The sequence below is a fragment of the Rhinolophus ferrumequinum genome, chromosome 15 (assembly GCF_004115265.2).
Source record: "Rhinolophus ferrumequinum isolate MPI-CBG mRhiFer1 chromosome 15, mRhiFer1_v1.p, whole genome shotgun sequence".
Classification (NCBI taxonomy): domain Eukaryota; kingdom Metazoa; phylum Chordata; class Mammalia; order Chiroptera; family Rhinolophidae; genus Rhinolophus; species Rhinolophus ferrumequinum.
Window position 1 is genome coordinate 45,621,219 of NC_046298.1, and position 17,576 is coordinate 45,638,794.

The following is a 17,576-nucleotide window of genomic DNA, read 5'->3' on the forward strand; positions in this document are numbered from 1 at the left end:
AATTTGAATCTCTATCTGGAAACCACATTAACCAACACACCCAACCCTACCCCCAGTGCTACCTCCTTCTCCAGCCCTCCTCCCACATCCTCCCTCAGAACCAACCCTTTATATACTTAAGAAATACATACTGAGCACCAGCTACATGCCAGGCTGGGCTCGGTGCTGAGGATATAGAGGGACACAACAAGCCTGGACAGAGTTCCTTTCTTCAAGAAACTGATAGGCAAATGTAAAAGAAAAAAATAATCAATCATTGATAAACAAGTGAAAAATTGCAACTACAATGTGTGCTCTGAAGTAAAGGCGCAGTGTTATGAAAGCACTTCCAGGGAGTTTGGACTCAGGAAGTGACAATAAGCTGACAGTGGAAAGAACAGGAAGCATGAACCAAAAGAAAATGGAAGGGGCCTGGAGAGGGTATCATGTACAGGAAACAGCCTGTGCAAAGGTCCTCAGATGGAAGGGGAACACAGGTGGAACTCAGGGAAGAGAGGCTGGCTGGAACCAGACAACGATGAAGGACCCTGCAGGTCATGGTGGGTTTGACTTTGTCTTGTGGACGATGGTGAACCACTTGGACATTAGTCAGGGGAGTGAAATAACAAGATTTGCATTTTCAAAATATCAGTTTGGATTTGAAGGATATGTGGAGACATGAGGAGGCCGTGGGTGTTGTCCAAATGAGAGATGATGGTGACTTGGATAAGGCCCTTTGGGAAGAGGAAAAGGTGATGGATTCAAGATGTATTTAGGAGAGAAAATCAACAGGTCATGGCAATAGATTGAATGGAGGTTGTGGTGAAAGACATGGAGGTGGTAGGACTTCAAGGTTTCTTGTTGATGGACTTGGTACCATTCATTGAGAAGGCACGGTCAGATATCATAAAGAGCTAACGAGGGAATGAGAAAGACTTCAGTACCTGATTTCCAGCATAATTCTAACTCCAATCTTTATTTTGGCACAACTCTCAACATCAATCTCAACACAACCACAGTCTTCTTTTCTTCTCTTTTGGTAACAGTTGACATTTAATGTTATTTTATATTAGTTTCGGGTGTGTAACATAGTGGTTAGACATGTATATAATTTACGAAGTGATCACCCCAATTAGTCTAGTACCCACTTGGCACTGTACATAGTTATTACAATATTGTTCACTGTATTCCCTATGCTGCAACACAAGCCCAAGTATTAACCTGAAACCTGAAGTTTTACATAATCCTAACCCTCAGTATTGGTTTATCTTTCATTATCTCCAATTTACCTCAACATGGTACCTACTTCTGGACCAAGCTCTTGACTTCAAATATCAACTCAAGCTACAACTTACACTTCACTCAGCCTTCGTCCAGTCTCTTGACTTGAACCCTGAACCTCTAACTAGAAGGCAAACTCATCCTTGACCCAAACACTAGATGTCACCATAGCCTCAGTCTCAAATCTGACCCAACTCACAATCAGACGTTAGTCCCCATCCCTGTCATTTTCCAGGAATTTCACATTGACATCCTCCTACCCACGAACCCATCCCCAAGTCACAGCTGACATCAATCCTAACACTCTGACCCCAGCCCTCTCCTCATTCCCAACCCAAGTTTACCTGCCATCCCTTCCTCATTTCCATGTCCAACTTTTCTCCCCAATCCCTTCATCAGCTCTCCATGTAACTGTGACTATTCCTTTCATCAAAATTCTAAAACAAAGTCGACCAACTAACAACATACTAACGTCGATCCCATATATTGACTAAATATATTCAAGCTACATTACCAAACCTGCTTCTCAAGGTGAATGGGAGGATGAAGTCAAATGATGAAAGAGGAATGAATTCAGGGCGCTGTAGGCACTGAATCCATCTTAGCTGCCTTACCCCACCACCCAGGGAATGAGGAAGGTCCTAGTTCTCGTCGTACCTACTGTGTGACATGTCGGGCACTTCTCAGACCTGGTCGCTATTCCTGCACAGGTCCACGCGAGGATTGTGCTCCCTGTTTCCACAGATGAGAAAAGGGAGGATTGTAGGAGGTTAGGTAACTTGAACAGAGTCATTCGGCTCAGGAGTCAGAGGGGCAGAATTCGAAAGCTGGGGCTTCTCGTGGTATCCCCATTGCACAAACCCATACTCTGAGAAGGAAATTTCCCTGGGACACCCTGACAAACCCTCGGAGTCTCCTATGGTGGAAAACAGATTCAGAGCCTCATGGGTCCATTAACGACGCATGCCTCCACGTTGGCGAGAGCCCTGGAGCCCAGCCCTCAGGTGCCCTTGGGTTTGGTCCCAGCGCCTGTTCCTAAATCCCACCCCAACACACCGCCTCATGCCTCCCTCACCTTCAGGGCTACGAGTATGTCCTGAACCTTTGCCTGATGACTCCTCTTGTTCATTATCTCACCTGAGCACTGTCATGCCAGCTGTGCCTTGCCCTGGGGGATCCTGGACACTGTGGTCCTGCAACTTCCTCATTCAGCCCCTTGGGTTCTGAAGGCCAATTGTTTCTGACTTCCTGGATTCACTTACCCCTCCTTCAAGAGCAGCTTCCCACGTCTTTTGGGAAGCTGTCCCCTCATAGCGTTCTGGTGAAACTGGCAAACATACTTGTCCACACCTCCAACCCACTGGGACGGACGCATGACCCAGGCTAATCCAACAAGAGCACTGCTTCCTTCCTAGAAATACTGATGATCCAAGGGGTGGGCTGTGGTCAAGCTGGACCAATCAGAGTTCTTCCCTGGGGCTGCTATAAGACGCCAGGAGAAAAGAGGTCTTTGTTTCTGTTTGGTTTGCTTACTTGGGTCTGTCTGTAGCTGCTATGTTGCCTCCATGTGTACACAGGCTCGAACGAGATCCACAGGAGAAGGAAAGAGACAAGATATGGGAAACAGGTCACACATGTGGGAGAGAGAAACAGAGACAGGGAGAGGCGGTCAGAACGACAGAGAAAGAAAGTCCCAGACAGACAGAAAGAGAGCTGAGTGGCTTAAGCCACCATTTCAAGAACTTGAAACTCTGGCACCCACGTCTCTTCCTCTGACCTCGCAGCGATTCCCACAGCTTTCTTAGCCACCTAAGTGAACCAATATCCTCTTATTCTTAAGCCAGTTTGAATTGGGGCTCTGACACTTGGTATCCAAAAGCTCCCTGACTAAGGCCGAAATAAGCTCCTTGTCTACGGAGGTCGTTGCAGCTTTTGTCCCTGCCTGGTGCTCTGATGCGCCGCCAGCCTGCACAGTCCACAATTCTGTTCTTTAATTCCTGATAGACTTTGGACCAGTTCCTTTTCCTCCTTGACCTCAGCCACCCACCTCCTTAAGAAATCAATCTTTAAGTCCTGTCTGGTTTATCTGTCATTAGGGACATTTAAATATCACCTGGATATTGGCTGATCTGAAGGAATTATTAACTCTGTGTGGTGTGATAATATAAACTGGTTATGTTTAAAAATCATCGTTATTTTAGAGAAGGGGTTGCCAAACTTTTTCCATAAGGGCAAAATAGTAAATATTTGAAGGTTGTGGATCAAGAGACAAAACCAAGGACACTATGTAGAAGAGAAAATAAATTTCCATACATTTTTAAGTGACATATCTCAAAATATATTAGTAATTATTTAGTACAAGTTTTATTATATAGGTCTTTTATTTTATTTTATTTTATTGTTGGGGTCTTTTAATGAGAAGAATCACTTTTTTTGGGGGGTAATATTTTGCTTAGTGAAGGTTCTAAGTTTATGTTCTCTGTCATCAAAACAAATACTATAATTTATTTTTAGCTCTTGAAATTTGGCCTACCAGCCCTGGCTTTCCAACTCCTTTTTCAGAAATACGTTCTGAAATATTTAAGAAGAAAATGAAGGCCAAGCTTTGCTTCAAATTATTCCAGTGTTAGGGAAGTGTGTGGCAGTATGAGTGAAACAAGAACTGGTTTTGCATTGTTCATTCTTAAGTTGGATGGTAATGTATGAAGGTTCATCAAATTATTCTATTGTATGGAATAATACATTTTCCATCATAAAAATCAGGTGATGATTCTTTAGATTGAGATGACCCTTGGATAGCAGAAACACATCCCTGGCACTAGGAGTTTAGCGTCAGGCATGAAAGACTTCCTCAGGATTTCTGGTATTGGGGGACTTCCGTGAAGGATCAGGGAGGCTGAGGTATGCAAGGCATCTCACACATCTGCACCCCTCATGGAGGACCGCCCATCCACAGCCCTGGGTGGCTATAGGTCATATCACATGACTCCAAATAGCCGCTGATTGGATTCTGGTCACGTGACCAGAATGTAGTCAAACCATTTAGTGACCTTTGATGTGGCTGAAGGAGAAAAGTTGATCTGGACCAATTGAATTTTCCTTCATGAGAATCTAAATCTGAGAAACCCTGGGAGAGTGGAGCAGTTGGTGGTAGTCCCTGAAGGTGAAATTCAAAGGTTGTGAAGTAGAGAGGTGGAGGAGGGCATGAGGGAGTTGACACTCTGAAAATGCAGAAGGTAGAGTAGAGGAAGGAGTTACAGAGTCAAACAGATGAGTTAGCTGGTTGGTGGCAAGAAAGCCATGGCATCCTGGAAGAGACGTGAAATAGACATAGAGGGGAGCCGGTGCCTGTCCTGTTGCAATTTGTTTATATCCGTATAAAAACTACCCACTCCACACACGTCTTTCCCAAGACAACTTACATTAAGCCTTTGCTCTAATGAAAACTGCCCCGAATGTCCTTTTGTCCACACTTCAATTTGGACACCAGCAATGACGTCCTTCACTTCTTTCTACCACAGCAGTCATCCCTGACGGCTCTAAACTGTGAGAAAGACTGACATTTCTCTTGAGAAAATCAGAACTGTCCCTGAGACATTTGGGGGCTGTCAATGTTCTACTTTTTCACCAGGATGGTGGTGTCAAAAGTGTGCACGAGTGCATATTTGAGCTGTGTATGTATTTTCTGCACCCTTCTCTGCATATCTCACAATTTTAACAGCGGGGGAGGCGAATCTCCCCTCACTGCTTAAAAACACGTTAGCTGCTCAGGAAAAGCAAACAAAGACCCTTTCGAGTGTGTCTTTCACAGGACAGCTCACTGGGTATCAGAAAACTCTTATAAGTCTTCCCTGCCCTAAAATTAACCTCCCCTTCCTCCAAGTCCTTTCAGGAAAAAGGGGATCTCTTCATGCCTTGGTGATGGCAGAGTGGCCGTGGGGATTCTGGTCTCTCTAGGTTTCCTGTCAAGACTCCCTCCAGGGAACAGACCCTGTCCTTCCTCCGCTCCCAGCAGGGCCAAAGCACAGACAGGCAAGGAGCCAGGCCATTTGAATGAATTTATTGAGGGACTCCAGATCTCATCCTAGAATCAGCTCTGGCTGCTTATCGTCTTCTTAATCCAGTCCAGGTAGCGGCAGAGGTTGGTGTAGATGCCAGGTCTCTGGGGCTGCCCACAGGGTTCCGATCCCCAGGATGTGATACCCTGGAGAACGCCACCACACACCAGGGGGCCTCCAGAATCGCCCTAGAGAGGGGAGTAGGAGATGAGTTTCACCTAAGATGCCCTCCTGTACCCAGCATTTAGTACCAGTTCTCTACCATGATTGGTGGACTCCAGCCACTGGGAATAAAATCATTGTCCCCTGGGACCAACAATTGGCTAGAGAGCTTGAGAGAGGTGTGAGGCCTTCCATGCACGGGGACACAGGCAGAATGTCTGAGGGAAATCCCAACAAATGAGAGAAGAGAATGCCCTCAAGGGTCCAATCCAGAGAGAAGACGGGAGTGGGGGTGGGGGGACTGAGCTGGTGTCTCTTCCTTCATGGCCTCCCGGAAGAGATCATTGAATCCAGTTACCAAACAGGAGAAAGGAGCAGGGTCCTTGTGGACACACACACACACACACACACACACACACACAACAATGGCTCTGTGGGAAGAGACCAATATCTCTGAACCATCCAGAGAGACTGGATTTCGGATCTCATGGCAGGACCACCGATGGAAATGACTACATTCCTGGCCAATGGGGCAGAAAGTGTTGGAGCACTGTCTTCAGGGACCAATAGTTCCTGAGGTGGTTGGGGCTTCCATGAAGGGGAGAAAGTCAGGGAGAGTCCTGAGGACTGGAGTGGCAGCCAATGCGAAAGAGAGTGTTGTATCTGTGCCAAATCTCAAGAGTTGTCATTTTGAGGATGCGGAGTCACTGAGGAAGCACTGAAGTCAGTGGTGCCATTCCCTGGCCACTTGGGAAGACAGCATTGCTCCCCAAGGAACCAATCGGAGGAGAAGGCAGCTGTGTTAGGGAACCCAGTCAGGGACCAAGCAAAAGTGGCTGATTACCTGGTCAGTGGCAGAGTCAGCACAAATGTCAGGGGCTAACACTGAGAAAGGAAGCAGGGAGGTTGCATACCCTCTAGCCTCAGACTCTCTCCTTCATGGACATCTTCTCTCACCCCTTTTAGCTTCTTCCCCTCCCTGAACCACATCCTGCAGGCAAGGGTTCCCAGGAAAATGACAGTGACAATTCAATGCTCCTGATCCCTGTGCTGTGTGACGACCTGCAGGGAGAGTGTGGCTTTCACTGAATCTTCTCCCTCTGTAGAGACAGGGGTGACCTCTCTGGGTGCTAACCCTTTGGGGTCACCCCGTTGCTAAGCCTCCAGTTTCTACATGGGGTAAAAGAGGAGGAAAGAAAGAGGTTTCAGATTGGTTACTTCAGAAGTCACTCACCTGGCATGAGTCAGCCCCATTGCTGTCGCCTGCACAGATCATACCCTCTGAGACTTTCTGAGGGTAGGCATCCTCACACACCTTCTGGGGAAATATTTCTACTTCTGCACAGTTGAGAGTATCCGGAAAATTCTCTGAGGAAGGCAGCAGCTTTTAGTTCCCAGAGAGAGCAAACCTTTTCCTTAATCCCTGTCTGGACCTCACCTCCCTTCTGTGCATCCATAGCTGAGTTTTCTGACACATTTTACAGGGCACCTCACTTCTCACCACATTAAACAAAGACATGGCACCTGCTTTTCCTTTTCTCCAGTTGTAGTGGGAACATTGGACCCTACCTTTTGTTTCTTGCTCTGAGTTATTTTCAAAATAAGGATCAGGGGACTGGAAGACTTGGAGGTACCAGCTTGTGACAACCGTGACCGTCTCTCCCCAATCTTCCCAGACCACCAGGTTCTCAATCTCAGCTAAATCCTACTTCTTCCAAATGTCACCTCCTCCTAGAAGTCTTCCCTGACCATTCTAATAAAACACCCCCCCTCTATCACTCCCTATCCTCGTATTCTCCATATTTCATTATAGCACTTTTCTTCATATTTCATTTTATATATATTTGTTCATTGTCTATTTCCCCCACTTGGAATGCGACTCCATAAGGATAGAGACTCATACAGTACAGCACTCCTTTGTGCCAGAAGCTCTGTGCTCACATCTCATTTAATCTTCACAACAGCTTTTGGAAGGAGGGGTACATTCATTCATTCCATCGTCCACTCATCCATGTAAACATTCAACAAATATTTATTAAGCACCATCCTGAGCACTAGAAACACACAGTGAAGAAAACAGATACTGTGTTTCCCCGAAAATAAGACCTAGGTGGACCATCAGCTCTAATGCGTCTTTTGGAGCAAAAATTAATATAAGACCCAGTCTTATTTTACTATAATAAGACCGGGTCTATAATATAATATAATATAATATAATATAATATAATATAATACTAGGTCTTATATTGATTTTTGTTCCAAAAGACGCATTAGAGCTGATGGTTCGGCCAGGTCTTACTTTTGGGGAAACACGGTATGAGTTGAGCCCTTATGGAGCTTTAAAATCTATTGGTTAGTTATCCCCATTTTGCAGATGGGGAAAGAGAGGCTGAGAGATGGGAAAGGACTTGCCCAGAGAAAGGGGACAGAGCCATGGTTTGCATGGATCTGCCTGATCCATGAGCAGGTGGGTTTCCACGTCATCCCACTGTCTCCCTAGAAGTGAGAGTCAGACGGGCAGGGACTTGAGTCCTGGCTTTGTTGCTTCCTGGTGAATCACATGGCCTCTCTGAGCTGAGCCCCAATTTCTTCACTGTGAAACAGGGTGAGGGCCTACCTAGACTCCAGTGTCCCAAAAGGAGGAGCTTAATGGAGGTCCAGAGTTTTCAGTCCAGAATGAGGAGTGAGCTGGTGACCTAGACTTGGGTCCTAGAGAAAGAAGGGCCTAGACTCATGGGCTTGAGGGAGAAGGGGACTGGCGTCAGGAACCTTGAGTTCAAGAGGAAGAAGGTGCTTAGAAGTCTGTTTTTCATAGACACAGACAATAGTTTAGTGGTTACCAGAGGGTAAGGGGGGTGGGGGGGTAGGAGATGAGGGTAAAGGGGATCAAATATATGGTGATGGAAGGAGAACTGACTCTGGGTGGTGAACACATAATGGGATTTATAGATGATGTAATACAGAATTGTACACCTGAAATCTATGTAATTTTACTAACAATTGTCACCCCAATTAAAAAAAAAAAAAAGTCTGTTTTCTCGGACCACTATGGATCCTGTGTATCTCAAGTCTGCTAATGAGATGACACAAAATCCTGTACAACAAAAGGTCTCATAATATGGTATTCTCCACCGTCAAGGAGGGATGCATTCATTTATCCATTCATTCACCGCTCCATATTTTTGAGCCCTCCTTAACAAGGTGTTAGTTTGCTTTCTTTCTCCACCACTTCTATGTTAATACTCTGGCCTTCAAGGTGTCTCACGTGGGCCACTTGTGAATCTCAACCTCACAGTCACTTTCCCTTCTTTATCTCCTTCTAGGGGTAAAGCTTTGCCAATGGCTTGAGGTCCACCAGGCCAACCAGCTCCTCCTCTCACTCTCAGTACCTTGGGGACTGGTAACAGTGCCCCACCCCGAGATGGTGCACTTCTGGCCAACTTGAGGGCAGTGCTCTGTCAGGTTGATGGGCTTCACGTGGGACCCTAGGGACGCAGGGTCACGTAGCTGAATGAGCATCAGATCATGGTTGTTGTCATTGCCGTTGCTGTTGTAGCAGGGGTGTGGGATGGACTGACCCACAGCCTTTTCTTGCTCTGTCCCTTCATTTTTCTGCAGGCTGTGATCTCCCAGGCGTACTGTGTAATTCCTGAAATGATGGGGGGTAGTTTTGGACCCAGGCGGGAGTCAGAAACCCCAGCCCTTTCATATCCCAGGGTCCAGGCCCCCAGCCCCCTCCTCTCTCAGACCCAGGAGGCCAGGCCCCTCAGTCCATCTTCTCTCAGACTTCCTCTCACAGAGGCCCTGTCCCCAACCTTCTTTTTCTCCAGGCCCAGCCCATCTCTGCCCCAGGCATCCACTCACGGTTTTTTACAGTGGGCTGCTGTGAGGACCCAGCTGTCATCTATGAGGACACCCCCACATAGCAGCTGGACGCCCTGGAACAAGGCCGTCTGCCAAGGCTGTGAATGGGCCTTGCACTCTTGGCCCCCTAGCACCTTGGGCTTCTGTGCTCTCCAGTGTCCTGCAGCCGAAGGGAGAGGGTTGGATTGCCACTCCTGGGGCAGTGTGGGAGGGAGGGTGGCAGGAAAACCACTGTGGGTTCAAAGGACACACCCCACGTTCTCCACCTGCCACACACCCTCACATGTGGGGCCTCTGGCTTGTACTTGCCACCACACGGATATACTCGACACTCACTGAAGCCCATGAATCATCACACAGAGTCACACACCCGAACATGCTTGCACATGCTCCCACTTGCATTCACACGCCCCTAACGCTCCTGTGTGTACCTGCGTTCCTCAGCGAGCAGCCCCACAGACTTGGTGCGCTCATGCAAACTCGACACTCCTCCCTGCTGCCTGGAGTGCGATGCCTCCACCGCCCTCAGGAAAGCAAGCCCACAGAAGCCCCCCACAAGCAATCCCATACTCACACCCCCCCATACCCCACCACAGGCACCCACATACCCACTATAGCATGCCCATAGGCTCACATATAACACCTCCTCACCTGTGCAGGCTTTCAACAGCAAGAGCAGGAACATCCAGGTCCACACTGTGGCAGGTGGTGGGCGTCCCATGGTGGAGTCTGGGGGAGGGAGAGCGCAGGGCTGAGAGATGAGGAGGGAGGAACCCAAAATTCTAGTGGGATCTTGAGATTGGGGAGGGAGCAGAGCATCTGAGCTGTTCTTCAGGGTCCTGCAGGAGGAAGGGGCTGGGACCTAGATTCTTGGGTCTGAAGATAGAGGGCGCTGTGGGGGCTGGATTCTTACGTTCCCAGCGAGGAGGGAATTAAGGGTCCCAGACACCTCCTGAGTTTTAAGGCAGAGGAAGCTCAGATTCCCTGGTCTTGAAGGAGGAAGGGATCTGAGGTTGGAGTCCTGGGCCCGAAGTAGGAGGGGCCCCGAGGCCAGAGTCCGGGGGCGGGGTCACTGACTGATTGGGACCCGGAGGAAGAGGCCCCAGTACTTGAGCTTTCTGCCTGGTACAGGATTCTGGAACCTTTTAACTAGGAATCCCCGCCTCCTGTTCCGCCTCCTCCTGCTCTGGAGCTGTCAGAGCATCCTATTATCTGAGTGAGGAGGGGCTTAGGGCCTGAAAGGAAAATCTTAGGAAGGAGGGGCTGGAATCGCATGCTCCCCGAGGCCAGGGAGAGGAACTCACTGCTGTGATTCCTGGGTCTGAAATAGAAAGGACTGGGGGCCCAGACATCTGGGTCTGGGGGAGGCAGGACCTGGGATCCAGGACTTCTGGGTCTGAGGAAGGAGGGGGTTGGGGGCCTGGGCTCCTGCGTCTGAGGAAGGAGGGGGTTGGGGGCCTGGACTTCTGGGTCTGAGGGAGGAGGCTGGGGGCCTGGGCTCCTGGGTCTGAGGGAGGAGGGGCTGGGGGGCAGGACTCCTGGGTCTGGTGGAGGAGGGGCTGGGGCCCTGGACTCCTGGGTCTGAGGGAGGAGGCTGGGGGCCTGGGCTCCTGGGTCTGAGAGGAAGACTCTAGGCCTGGACTCCTGGGTCTGAGAGGAGGACTCTAGGCCTGGACTTCTGGGTCTGGTGGAGGAGGGCTGGGGGCCTGGACTCCTGGGTTAAGAAGAGGAGGAAGCTGGGATCCTAGACTCCTGGGTCTGACGGTGGAGGGGGCTGCTACAAGTAACCCCGAATGGAAGAAAGACCAGTGTTCTTGGTTCCGACATCTGAGGGCGGATCGGTCCGGTCATCTCTCCTTTGAGAGATTTGGGATCTGGGAAGGCAGGTTTGGGAGGCACCGTGACCTGGTTTCCCCTTTTCCTGGGGGCGACAGGACCAGCCCGAGCAGAATCCAGTATGCTTGATGCAATAGGGCTGATAGAGACAGACTTCAGGCAAGACAGACTAAGGGCTCAAGGGAAATGGTAACGCTGTGGCGGTTCTCTACCTTCCACGACCCACCTGTTGCCCTTCCTCCATCCCATAAAGCAGGCAGAAGGCACAGCTCCGCTCATTTATTGTAAAATCATCCATTGGATCTGAAGAAAGCGAGACCCTCCCCTCAATTTCTCCCAGACAGGTACCGCCAGGTTTCAAACCCTGGCTCCGCCGTGAGGGGCGGAGCCAGACCCTGCCCGCATTCCAGTGGGAGAAGCCATCGCGCCCCCGACGTCACGGGGGCGGGGCCACACAGGGCGGAGTCCACAGGGGAAGTCTCATTGGCCAAAGTTCCCACCTAGGGCCGAGCCACCAGGTGATGATGTTCCACTTGAGGTGGTAACAGTTCTTGGTGACGTCATAGAGACCTGGCTACTTGGGTGGAGGTGCCTCCCTGCTCCATTCCGAAGGGGGTGGAGCCTAAAATCCAGAAGGCTTCTCCAGGACACCTGAGGTCAAGGCTGGAGACCATTGAGGCTGGAGCCCTGCAGTTCCCCCCTGCCCTGTGCCCACCCTCCTCCTTGGTCGTCCAAGGCAGAGGGCTCCAAGGCACGAGGGCTCAGTTGTCCTCCATGGTCTTCCTGATCCAGTCCACGTAGTGGCATACGCTAGTATAGACAGCGGGGCGCTGAGGTCTGGAGCAGGGTTCTGCTCCCCCAGACACCACACCCGCCAGGGTCCCGTGGCAAACCAGGGGGCCTCCAGAGTCACCCTGTGTGTGGGAGGAAAACAGAGAAACTATTAGGCTGGACTATTCATGACATTACACAGAGCACGTCCTCCCTCCCAGGGACCCCTAGTTTCTAATTCCCCCAACACTGGAGTCCAGCTCTCCAGTCCCTCCTCCCTCAGACCCAGGAGTAAAATCTCATAGTCTCCACCTCGCCCCTGGACCTAGAATTCTGGGCGCCAGCACTCTCTTCCCCCAGGACTTAGAGTCGGACTCCTAGTCCCATCCTTCCTTAGATCCAGCAGTCCTGGACCTCGCCCCATCGCCCCCCAGGACCCAGCTGACCCAGCTCCCTCCTTGCTTTGATTCAGGAAGTCTGGGACTCCAAGTCCCTTCTCTCCCAGGACCCAAGAATCCCATCCTCCTCCTCCTCAGAGTAGATCTCACCTGGCAGGAGCCCCGGCCACCTTCCCACAAGCCGGCACAGAGCATCTTTTTGGAGATGTGGCCTGGATATGCCCGATGGCAGAGTTTAGAATCCAGGATGCTGATGTTGGCACACTGCAGCGTGAGTGGGTACTGCACTGGTGAGGAAGGAGGTCATAGAGGATCAGCAGCTGTCCCCATCACACTCAGCAGCACCCCCCACTTTCTTAAGGAGGATCCATGGAGCCACAGCATAAGATTCCCCAAGATGGAAACGAGATAGTGACAAAGAGAGAAAATCATAGTGTGAAAGAGAAACAGATATACATGGAGAAGGAGGGCAGGGGGAGAGAGAGAGGATGCAGAGAACCAAGAGGCAAGAAGAGATACATATTTAATTCACACAGAAAAATGAGACCATGGAGAGAGAGAGAGAGACCTCTTAAGGGGAAAGAGATTCTCAGAGGAGGCCATGAAGAAATAGGGAGAAACAGGCCCTGTGATATACAGTGAGAAGGCAGCTGGGTAAAGGAAAGGAGACTAATTTATAGGGAGATGGTTATTGATAGAGACAGAAATAAAGATTTAGAGATACTAGGTAAAGCTAAAAGGAGATACAACATATAGAGATAGCTATGGATACAGATATACATATATCCAGGTATATAATGTACGGATTCAAACTCAGATGCATCCAGGAGCCTGATGGTAAATAGACGTGGGAGGAGGGGACTGTGCAGGGGGATCACAGCCAGTGGGATGAACCCTACGGGTCTTGTCTGCAGAGGGTGACTTCCACTGCCTCCATCCAACAATGGTGGCTATTTTGGTAATGTGGGCCCAGCGTTGTCACTTCTTGGAGTTTTTCAAGCAAATCCAGAAACTTGACTTGTATGTAAAAACTCCCAGGTTTTAGATGCTGGCGGCAACAAATACACACTTTTTTTCCCCCAAGAGATTTTGAAAAGCAGTACTAATGTGGGAAGCCAAACTTGGTTGTTGATTTGTGACTCTGAGAGACCAGGGCCTTATTTCGATTTTAAGATGCATATATTTTAACATGTAAACATCCCTGAAATCAGAATGTGTCTTCCAGTAAATGGTGCCACACCAGTATCAATGAGACCTTCTTTTGCTCCCATTCATAGTGGGTTGTGAAATAATGATGCATCTTACAATATATAACATCTTAGATTTGATGGAATATGTGGGTGGGTGGATAGATAGATAGACAGATAGAGGACAGAGATGAAAAGGCAGAGACAGAGACAGAGGGAGGATTTAGATCCTCTGCATGAGACTTAGGGAGTGTGTCATGGGCAAGGCTGTACCCTTGGGGCTGGACACGGCCCCCCAGCCAGAGATGAGGCACTGGGTGCCTGGGGAGACGCAGGTCTGGCTGAGGTTGAGGGGCTGCACAGCAGATCCCAGGTATGTCTGCCTGGGCAGACGGATCAGCATGATGTCATCATTGTGGTCTTGGGCGCTGAGGTCTTTGTTGAACCCAGGGTGGGGGAAGAAGTCCGTGACCCGGATAAGCTGCTCTGGACCTTCCCATTTCCAGAGGTGATGTTCCCCAAGGCGGACCCACAGGTACCTGCTGGGACATGCCTCATAGGTCAAGCTGAATGTCCACCAGCGTACTGTGTGACTCTCCACGACTCATTTATCCTCTCTTGGCCCCCATTATCTATGTATGACCCAAGAGGGCTGTGTGATTTTAAGCAAGGCACACACCCTCTCTGGGCCTCTGCTCCCCACTCCATCTCTTCACCTCTGCTTTTGTAGCACTCCCCCCAAAGCTCACACCCTTTCCTGAGTCCATGCCAAGTGAGCCACCTTCCTACTTGCCCCACTTGGAGCCTTGGTGGTGACCTGGGTCCCCTGGAACCCTGTAGGGGGGCTCCACCTACAACACAACAACAGCCCCACCTCCTGCTCTCACAGGTCTGGTAGCTTCTGTGGGGAGTGGCTCTGTGTATGTTCTAGTGTGTATGTATGGAGGGGGATGGGGTATGGAAAATTCCCTAAGTTGGGGGTCATCTGTGGCCTCAGGTTTTTCCTGTCTGTCGTATCCCTTACCCGTCAACGCATTTCTTCCTGAGCTCTAAACTCAAGCCCTCTCACTGCAGTTCTAGTCCAGTTTTTCTGCCCTAGGTCCATGCCCTGGACAGCTGGGGACGCTTTGGGGGTCTACATGTCCACCCCCCCACCCCACCTCCAGCCTCTGATTTCTAGCATTAGGGACCAGAGAACTCAGGGTTTGAGCAGTATGAAGTGTTAATTCTATCTCTGTGCCTCTCTGTCACCTCTGCCTTGGCTCTGTGTCTGGGAAACCAGCCTCCCCAACCCCAACTCGTCCCTGCCCCCGGATCTCTTCTACTTCCCTATCTCTGCTTTTCTCCTTCTTTGTCTTTGGATGAAATCTGAACACTGTTCTCCTAGCCTGATATAAAGACCTGAGCTAGAAAGAGGCCCCATCATGGAGCAATGCATGATGGGAAATTTCCACATAGCATCCTGTACCAGCACCTGAGCTTCATGCCTGGAAAGAGTATCAAAACAGGATGAACAGCCCCTTTCCAGACATATGGAGAAAGGATTTCTGCATCAGATAGATTCTAGGATTCTATTAGAATGTTCAGAATCTAAGATTCTGGTACTCTAGAATTCTAATACCCTAGGAATCCACGATTCTAGGATTCTATGAGACTCGAGTTCTAGAATGTTATGAATCCAAGATTTTAATGTTCTAGATTTCTCTGGATCAAAAATTCTAGGATTTTAAAATTATCTGAATTAAATCTAGGACTTAAAGAGCCTAGAATTCTAATACTCTGGGAAAGGAAGTGTAGAATGCCACTGTTCTAGAATTCTATAAATCTATGATTTTGAAAATTGAAGAATCTAGGATTCAAATAGTTTGAGGCACTACAATTCTCCGAATTAAACATTTGGGGATTTTAAGAATCTGGAACAACAACATTCTGGGTATTAAATCCACCAGATTCTAGACATTTATGAATATAAGCTTCTAGAATTTCCTTGGTTCCAGATTCTAGAATTCTGAAAACACAGTATTCTAGGATACTGTGAATCAAAGATTCCAGGACTGTGAGTATGTATATTCAATGAACCTATAGCCAGAATACTCTGAATCCAAGACTCTAGTACAGTGCGGTCCTGTCCAACTAGTAAGCACTTGAAATGGGACTAGTCCAAACTGAAGTGTGTCCTATGTGTAAAATACATGTCCGATTTCAAAGGCTTACACAAAAGAGAGTAAACTATGTTATTCATAGGTATTTAAACATTGATTACATGTTGAAATAATATTATTGTAAGTATATCAAATTAAATCTATTATTAAAACAAAATGTTCTCATTTCTTTGTTTTTACTTTTTTAACATGTTTACTGGAATAGTCAAACTTACATATGTGGCTGAGGTTATAGTTCCATCGGACAGTGCTGCTCTGGACTTCTAAGATTCTAGTAGTTTCTGAATCTATGGATTCCAGAATTCTCTGAGGCTAATGTAGAATCTTTTGGATCCAAGATTTTAGAAGTCTGTGATTCTAGATTTCTCTGGGTTAGAGTCTAGGATTCTAAGAAAGTAAATTTCAAACCTTAGATTCTTAGAATCTTAGAGTCGACTCTTTGTAATTCTGAGAGTTTTGTACTTTTAGAAACTATTGAAATAGAGGCTCAGTCCTTCCTGCTTACATCTCCCTCCCTCCTCTACCAGAGGCCATTGCCCCCTGCCCCTTTCCTTAACCCCAGTCCCCTCCCCAGAGTGGTCACTCACCGCTTGTAGCAGTGGGCAGCCGTGAGCAGCCATCGGTCACTTATGAGGGACGCTCCGCAGAAGAGGCGAGTGTGGTAGAAGAGGCCGGCCTGCCAAGGCTGCGAGTTGGGCTGGCATTCCTGAGCCCCGATGGCTCTGGTGTCTGCCCAGCTGTTCCCTGGGGGCGGGTGGGAGGCAGAGAGGTCAATGAAGAGCAAGGTGGGAGGGCTGGGGAGAGATGCTGAGATGCCTAGAGGGCAGGAGCAGAAGTCTGGGGGTGCGAAGGGCAATGTGGAGGGGCGGCTGGGGCCATGGAGGGGTACGGATGGGTGGCGGGAGCCTCACCTGCCAGGAGAGAAAGAAGACCACAGATGAATCCCAGCTTCATGACCTCTGGGTGCCTGGGTCCTGGAGCCTGGCTCTGGCATCTGTGCTTCTTTATGGTAAGCCATGCCATCTCCTTCCTCCTCCCTGGGGCCACCCCTGTGATTAATCCAGGTTGAGAAATGTCACAGGGGGAGGGAGAAGCCCTGAGGCTTGACTGGAGGCACTGAGAAGGGAGGCAGTGCAGGGGGACCCCCTGTCAGATTGAGCTGGCTGCCTGCTGGTATGGGCTTGAATGAATGGGGGAGAGGGGCTGGGATGTGGGGTCTCCAGAGAGGGGGAGCCCTCATTCCCCATGACCTCTGGATGCAGGATCTGGATACAGGATAGTCTGTGGCCTGGAGGAGGAAGAGGAAGAGGAGGCAGATTGCTAAGGTGGGGTCCAGAAGTAGAAGTAAGTTTATCTGGAATGAAGCCGTGGTAAGCTGGGACTGACCAATGTACATGAGGACCACCCAGAAATCAGGCTAGAGGTGGGAGAAAGAACCAGGACTCAGAGGGAGGAAGCCACGCAGCCAGACAGGATGGGAGTGAGGTGGGGAAAAGGAAAGAAATGAAAGACAGAAGGAGATAGACACACAGAAAAATCCCGGAGGAGAGACAGAGAGAGATGGGGAGCGGGGTGGGGGGGGGGGGAGAGAGAGAGAGAGAGAGAGAGAGAGAGAGAGATTCAGACTGAGAGAGGCAGAGACCACAAAGGTGTTTGAGAAATATGGCCCCAACTGGATTAACCCACTCTTCTCATAACTTAATCCCTTCTTCACATCCTCAACACTGCAAGGACCCAGGTGCCCAACCTGCCTGGAACTAAGCACTTTTCCCTTTCTCTTAATACTACCAGAACTTGGCTAAGTCCTAAGAACATGCTCTTGTTTTTTTCTCACCCATCTCCTCCCCTCCATTGTCCTTTCCATCACCCCATCCTCCC

The 17,576-nt window shown here is 49.2% G+C and overlaps 2 protein-coding genes across 2 annotated transcripts; both read right to left on the bottom strand.

The window, feature by feature from the left end:
* Positions 1 to 5,338: 5,338 nt before the first annotated feature.
* Positions 5,339 to 10,456, bottom strand: KLK8 (kallikrein related peptidase 8). Its single transcript, XM_033129635.1, has 6 exons — positions 10,258 to 10,456; positions 9,996 to 10,073; positions 9,345 to 9,504; positions 8,870 to 9,129; positions 6,715 to 6,848; positions 5,339 to 5,506 (listed from the first exon to the last, which is right to left on the bottom strand). Exons 2-6 carry the CDS (start codon positions 10,063 to 10,065, stop codon positions 5,351 to 5,353), a joined length of 780 nt encoding a protein of 259 aa, XP_032985526.1. The 5' UTR covers positions 10,066 to 10,073; positions 10,258 to 10,456; the 3' UTR covers positions 5,339 to 5,350.
* A 1,081-nt stretch (positions 10,457 to 11,537) lies between these two features.
* KLK9 (kallikrein related peptidase 9) lies at positions 11,538 to 16,734 on the bottom strand. Its single transcript, XM_033129624.1, has 5 exons — positions 16,610 to 16,734; positions 16,286 to 16,442; positions 13,810 to 14,075; positions 12,500 to 12,636; positions 11,538 to 12,094 (listed from the first exon to the last, which is right to left on the bottom strand). Exons 1-5 carry the CDS (start codon positions 16,719 to 16,721, stop codon positions 11,942 to 11,944), a joined length of 825 nt encoding a protein of 274 aa, XP_032985515.1. The 5' UTR covers positions 16,722 to 16,734; the 3' UTR covers positions 11,538 to 11,941.
* Between the last annotated feature and the right edge of the window lie 842 nt (positions 16,735 to 17,576).

What these genes read in the sequence shown, in the direction of transcription:
- KLK8 (XM_033129635.1), bottom strand. Translation starts at nt 10,065, where the DNA reads ATGGGACGCCCACCACCTGCCACAGTGTGGACCTGGATGTTCCTGCTC. An exon ending in GCTGTTGAAAGCCTGCACAG is followed by an intron (nt 9,505 to 9,995) that starts GTGAGGAGGTGT and finishes CTTCGGCTGCAG; the next exon opens with GACACTGGAGAGCACAGAAG. An exon ending in ATGGGGCTGACTCATGCCAG is followed by an intron (nt 5,507 to 6,714) that starts GTGAGTGACTTC and finishes TCCCCTCTCTAG; the next exon opens with GGCGATTCTGGAGGCCCCCT.
- KLK9 (XM_033129624.1), bottom strand. Translation starts at nt 16,721, where the DNA reads ATGGCATGGCTTACCATAAAGAAGCACAGATGCCAGAGCCAGGCTCCA. An exon ending in TCTTCTTTCTCTCCTGGCAG is followed by an intron (nt 16,443 to 16,609) that starts GTGAGGCTCCCG and finishes ACCCGCCCCCAG; the next exon opens with GGAACAGCTGGGCAGACACC. An exon ending in GCTGCCCACTGCTACAAGCG is followed by an intron (nt 14,076 to 16,285) that starts GTGAGTGACCAC and finishes ATGTCCCAGCAG; the next exon opens with GTACCTGTGGGTCCGCCTTG.